A 6,000-nucleotide genomic window follows, 5' to 3' on the forward strand; every position below is an offset into this window, starting at 1 on the left:
ATTCAGCTTTTTTTTTTGTTAAAATGTTTTATTTTTCCATTTTTCATTTTCATACACTCACATATATACTGTGCATAACCGGGGCCATACAACATTAAACAATAATCACAGCAATTCCTCTTGTCAACAATACCCCCCAAAATGGAAACCCAATATACCTCTTCCACTCTCCATACACCTCCTTCTTCCACCCCCCTCCAACTTTCTTCCCTCCATCATTCCCCTCTACCCTACTTCCCCTCCCACTCTATTACTCCTTTCTCCCAGTCCACTCCCACCCTTCCTTCTCACCCTCCCTCCCATCCTCTCTCCCGCCCTCTCTACCCATCTTTCTTCTATCCTACTCCTCCTCCCCTTGGTGTATTTCTACTATATGTCAATATACTCAACTTGTCCTATTTTTACAGAGAAATTAAAGAGAAACAGTATACATGTGAAGTCGCATTACATTGAAATCTAACACATGGTATATATCCCCCCCTCCCCTCACCCTCCCCCCCAACACCCTCTAGCTTTAGAGTAGAATAGAATAACAGAGTTGGAAGGGACCTTGGAGGTCTTCTAGTCCAGCAGCCACCAACCAGAGGTCTATGGCCCACTGGGGGGTCTGCGAGAAAATTTTGGTGATCCACAGAAAAATTATTTCCATTTTTTTATATTGCACTAAATCAAGGGTCCTCAAACTACGCCCCCTGGGACGGATACATGCAATGAACGTTTGTGCTGCTGCAGAATGTCTCCCCCTTTGGGGTTATTTTTGTGTGGGTTGGAGGGGGGCAGAAATTCTGACTTGGGGTCTGCTTCAGCCTCCTGGTGGGGGGCTTTGGGCGAAGGCTGGAGGGAAGTGACACTAGTGGCGAAGGGCCAGAGGATCTTGTTCCAGTGGGACTGCATCATGGCCTGGAACTGGCTGACCATCTCAGCCCGCCGAGCCTCCAGGCGCCGGTATCTGGCCTTGCACTCGCACAGGTCTTTCCTCTGCTTTGAAAGCCTATGCTCATAGTCCTTAGTGAGATGCTTCTGCTGAGGCGCCTTCTCGGTCAGATCCAATTTGAACTGAGCCAGCTGTTTTGTCAACTCTTTCTCATGGTGGCTGCTTAGCTCCAACAACTTCTTCCTGTTGGGGTCCTAAGGAGCCCGGGCGGGCAGGCGAGGAGTGGCTGGGAGGGGAGGGTCAAGTAGAGGCCGGCAAGGCGCCCCTCAATGTGAGTGACATCAAATTGGCCATGTCCACCCAACCAGTCATTAGGCAGATCATATTAGTGGTCTGCGGGATTTAAAATTATGAATTTAGGGGTCTCTGATGTCCCAAAGGACTTAGGCAGGAAATCCTGGCCATTATCATTTCAGACAAATGGTTATCCAATCTTTCTCCCAGAGCTGTAAAAAGTGACTGAAACAAATCATAAAGTGGGTGACAGCAGCCAAAAGAGCGAATGCAATCATTGGTTATATTTATTTATTTATTAGATTTATATACTGCTTCATAGGGCTTTCAGCCCTCTCTAAGCGGTTTACAGAGTCAGCATATCGCCCCCACAGTCCGGGTCCTCATTTCACCCACCTCGGAAGGATGGAAGGCTGAGTCGACCTTGAGCCGGTGAAGCAGAGAGCATAGACTCAAAATCACACAAAGTATAAATACCGCTTTATAAAGCCTTAGTAAGGCCACACCTGGAATAACTGCATCCCGTTTTGGTCACCACATTACAAAAAAGATGTTGAGACTTTGGAAAAAGTGCAAGGAATATCAACTAAGATGATTAATGGCCCGGAAACAAAAACATAACAGTTGCAGGAATTGGATATGGCCAGTCTAGAGAAAAGAAGGACTGGGGGGGGGGGGGGACACGACGACATGATAACAGTATCCCAGTATTTGACAAACTGTCACAAAGAAGAGGGTGTGTGTGTCAACTTTTCTCCAAAGCACCAGAGGGCAGGACAAGAAACAATGGATGGAAACTAATCAAGGAGAGAAGCAACCTGAAATTGAGGAGAAACTTCCTAACCGGGAGGACAATGAACCAATGAAACTGCTTGCAGTCAGAAGTTATGGGTGCTTCATCACTGGAGGTTTTTAAGAAGAGACTGGACAGCTATTTGTCTGAAATGGTATAGGGTCTCCTGCTTGAGCAGAGGGCAGGACTAGAAGACCTCTAAGGTCCCTTCCAGCTCTGTTCTGTTTCTGATTCAAATCAAATGAAATTGATCAGAACAAATGAACTCAGTGTATAAACCTGCTACAGTACAAGGACGACAGCTATTATCATATCGCCACCTTAAATTCTTTTATTAAAAAAATAGCAATAGCAGTTAGACTTATATACCGCTTAAATTCTTTTATTAAAAAAATAGCAATAGCAGTTAGACTTATATACCGCTTCATAGGGCTTTCAGCCCTCTCTAAGCGGTTTACAGAGTCAGCATATTGCCCACAACAATCCAGGTTCTCATTTCACCCACCTCGGAAAGATGGAAGGCTGAGTCAACCTTGAGCCGGTGAGATTAGAACCGCTGAACTGCAGATAACAGTCAGATGAAGTGGTTGCAGTACTGCACTCTAACCACTGCGCCACCTTGGCAAAATAATGTATTGCCTCTCTCTGAACTCTTTATTTCTACGATTTGTATCCTGCCTTTTATTATTTTATTATAAGTAAGCGAAAGTGGTGGACATAGTCAATCCTCCTGTTATTTTCCCTACAACCCTGAGAGGTAGGTTGGGGTGAGAGAGTCACTGGTCCAAAGTCACCCATCGGTTTTCATGCCGAAGGCAGAACTAAAATCCACATTCTCTTGTGAATGGGCCCAAAGCCACCCAGCCAGCTTTCATGTCTAAGGTGGGACTGGAACTCGTGGTCTCCTGGTGATTGGTCCAAAGTCACCCACCAGCTTTCATGCCAAAGGCGGGACTAGAACTTACAGTCTCCTGGTGATTGGCCCACTGTCACTCAACTAGCTTTCACACCTGAAGCAGGACTAGAACTCAGGGTCTCCTGATTTGTAGGCCAGCACCTTAACGATTACACCTCAGATTTGAAAAGATCCAAGGTGGAAATATTATATAAAATCATTCATAATGCATAGTTCATTTGCAGTTAGGTTGATCTCTGAACCCCTTACTAGGGGTGCCCATCATAAAAGTAATTATTTTGTAGAGAAAGTTGCAGGTGGGATGACATCTGTGTGCGGCTCGTTTCATTTTATCTCAAAACCTTGAAATGTTGACAAACACCATTTCCTTTGCATTCCTTTATATCTAACTTCTCTTTTCTTTAATTGTCTACCGCTGCTTTAACCCAGCATATTCCCTAGGTCTTCAAATATCCAGGTAAGCTACCCAAGGCAATAATCAATTCAAAAACATGCTTAAGACGATTCCCCATTTCAACCCCAGCCAAACTTTGAGTAAAACCAAGGTGTTTCATTACCCACAAAGGGACTAAGTTACAATATGGATATAGGAGTCCCCTAAATAATTGCGGTTATCAAACAGAACTAATGAAATGGATCAATTTGCTTTGGGTCTTTTTTTAAAAGTACTTTGCGTCTTTAAAAAGTTCTTTGTACATCCAAAGTTGGTCTCCCTAGCAAAATCTTACAGGTTTCAATGTTTTCTATTTCAGCAGATAATTTTAGCAAGGGTTTTTCTGTTCTTCCCACTCAACAAGTCCAAACATATTTTGTGCCGAGCAGCATGCCATTCTGCTCTTAAGACTGAACACCCTGTAATAACATAATTCTCGAGAAACCAATTCTATTTACCGCTCTCCGATCCTTTTAAGAGATCAAATCCTTCATCTCATTACTTTAGTTCTGATTAACTTTTTTTTCTCTCCCTCACCCAGACCAGAAATTCAGCTTAGCAAGTGATTTCTTGGACTTTTTCCAACCCATATTGGGTAAGGAGCACTAGAGACCCTTTTCAGATAGAAAGGTAGTAAATGTGGAGGGTGGGGAAACCCTTTTATAAAGCACTGAAGGGCACCTGAGAAATGCGAAGGGCATGTTGTAAAGCCACAGTCCTCAAAAGAGGGTTTGTGTGTTTGTCTTATAAGTGGGAATCAGGTCAGAAGCAAAGAAAATTGGGAGATACACATAATCTAGAGATGAATGGATGAATGGAGGGAGGGAGGGAGAGAGACAAGAAGAAGAAGGGAAGAAGCAAGGGGGAGGGGAGAAGGGGGAAGAGAAAGAAAGGAAAGGGGGAGAGGGAAGGAAGGAAGGAGAGAGAGGAAAGGGAGGGGGAAGGAAGGTGAGGGGGAAAGAAAGAAGGAAGGAAGGAGAGGGGGAGAGGGAAGGAAGGAGAGAGAGGAAAGGGAGGGGGAAGGAAGGAAGGTGAGGAGGAAAGAAAGAAGGAAGGAAGGAAAGGGGGAGAGGGAAGGAAGGAAGGAGAGAGAGGAAAGGGAGGGGGAAGGAAGGAAGGTGAGGAGGAAAGAAAGAAGGAAGGAAGGAAAGGGGGAGAGGGAAGGAAGGAAGGAGAGAGAGGAAAGGGAGGGGGAAGGAAGGAAGGTGAGGGGGAAAGAAAGAAGGAAGGAAGGAAAGGGGGAGAGGGAAGGAAGGAAGGAGAGAGAGGAAAGGGAGGGGGAAGGAAGGAAGGTGAGGAGGAAAGAAAGAAGGAAGGAAGGAAAGGGGGAGAGGGAAGGAAGGAAGGAGAGAGAGGAAAGGGAGGGGGAAGGAAGGAAGGTGAGGAGGAAAGAAAGAAGGGAAGAAGGAGAGGGGGAAGGAAAGAAGGAAAGAAAGGAGAGGGGAAGGAAAGAAGGAAGGAAGGAAAGGAGAGGGGGGTGGAAAGAAGGAAAGAAAGGAGAGGGGGAAAGAAGGAAGGAGAGGGAGGGGGAAGGAAGAAAGAAGAGGGAGGGCGAAGGAAATAAGAAAGGAAGGAGAGGGAGAAGGATAGAAGGAAGGAAAGAAAGGAGAGGGGGAAGGAAAGAAGGAAGGAAGGAGAGAGGGAGGGAGGGAAGGAAGGAAGGGCTACCCAGAGTCCCAATTTCTTGGGCAAAGGGGGGAGGGCTGCAGAAAACCAAGGTAATGGGAGGCGGGCAGGGCTTCCTTGCATTCTTGCGAAGAGTAACAAGACCTGAAGTTGGGACGAGTCCGCTTTGGAGCCACGCTTCTCCTTCCCAAACCCCTCCAACTCCCAAACCCCATCCGCGACCATCCGGGGGCTGATGGTCTTCACCATCTCCATAAAGGGGGAGACCGCGCGGAGCACGGCGGGCTCTCCGCTCAGTCCGAAGCGGAGACCGCCGAGCCCCACACTTGTTGCGACCGCATTCACACACACACCCAGAGCTCCCGCGGGCCAGGCAGCGCCCTACCTGGATGGTCTGGTTGGGCTCCCCTCCGGAGACCGGCCCTCCCACGAGTTTGCAATACAGATCCTCCACGGGGCGCGGGGGGCTCCGGCCACCGGCTTCCTCCTCGCCGCAGGTGGCGGTGGCGGAGATCTGGGTGCCCTCGGCCAGGTTGAAGTAAGGCGGGTGCAAGCTGTAGCCGTTCACGTCGGCCTGGAAGGAGACCGGCTGAGCCCACGAAGCCCCCGGCAGGGCCGCCGCCGCCACCACCACCAGCAGAGCCAGCGGGCACCGGAGCCCAGCAACGGGCACCGGCCGGCTCGCCATTTTCCCCGGGCCACTTAGAAAGAGCCGGGCGTGGAAGATTCCCCTCCGCCGGACCGGTGCGGATCGGGGTCAAAGAGGCGCCGAGCCCGAGGAAAAGAGGCGATCGGGCGCTCCGAGCTTGCAACCTGCGCTGCGGCTCCCGCTGGGTCCGGAGCGCAGTTGGCTTCTCTCTCCCTCTCTCCTCTTTTGCGGCTCGCAGCGGCGGCGGCGGCCCCGAGAGGGAAGTGGAGGGAGGGGCCACGCGGGGATTAGTCCTGGCGGAGGCTGCCCATTGTGTCGGCCGCCCTCGCGGCTCTTGTCCCCGGTTAACCCGTTCTGCCCGTCGGCCGGCCAGGGAAAAAGGGGCAAGGGAGAGAAACAAAGAGGGGAAAGTCCG

The 6,000-nt window shown here is 49.2% G+C and overlaps 1 protein-coding gene across 1 annotated transcript in view; it reads right to left on the reverse strand.

Annotated features, from left to right (window-relative positions):
- The window catches only part of LAMA5 (laminin subunit alpha 5), a 226,944-nt gene extending 221,153 nt beyond the window's left edge, over positions 1–5,791 (reverse strand). The window contains exon 1 of the mRNA XM_087720561.1: positions 5,322–5,791. Within this exon, the coding sequence (XP_087576687.1) occupies positions 5,322–5,624 (303 nt within the window). The 5' untranslated portion in view covers positions 5,625–5,791. The remainder of the gene's footprint in view (positions 1–5,321) is intronic.
- Positions 5,792–6,000: the final 209 nt, after the last annotated feature.

This window comes from Thamnophis sirtalis, unplaced genomic scaffold (assembly GCF_051295495.1).
Source record: "Thamnophis sirtalis isolate CommonGarterSnake01/CBP01778 unplaced genomic scaffold, rThaSir2_p1.2 scaffold_7, whole genome shotgun sequence".
Classification (NCBI taxonomy): Eukaryota; Metazoa; Chordata; class Lepidosauria; order Squamata; family Natricidae; genus Thamnophis; species Thamnophis sirtalis.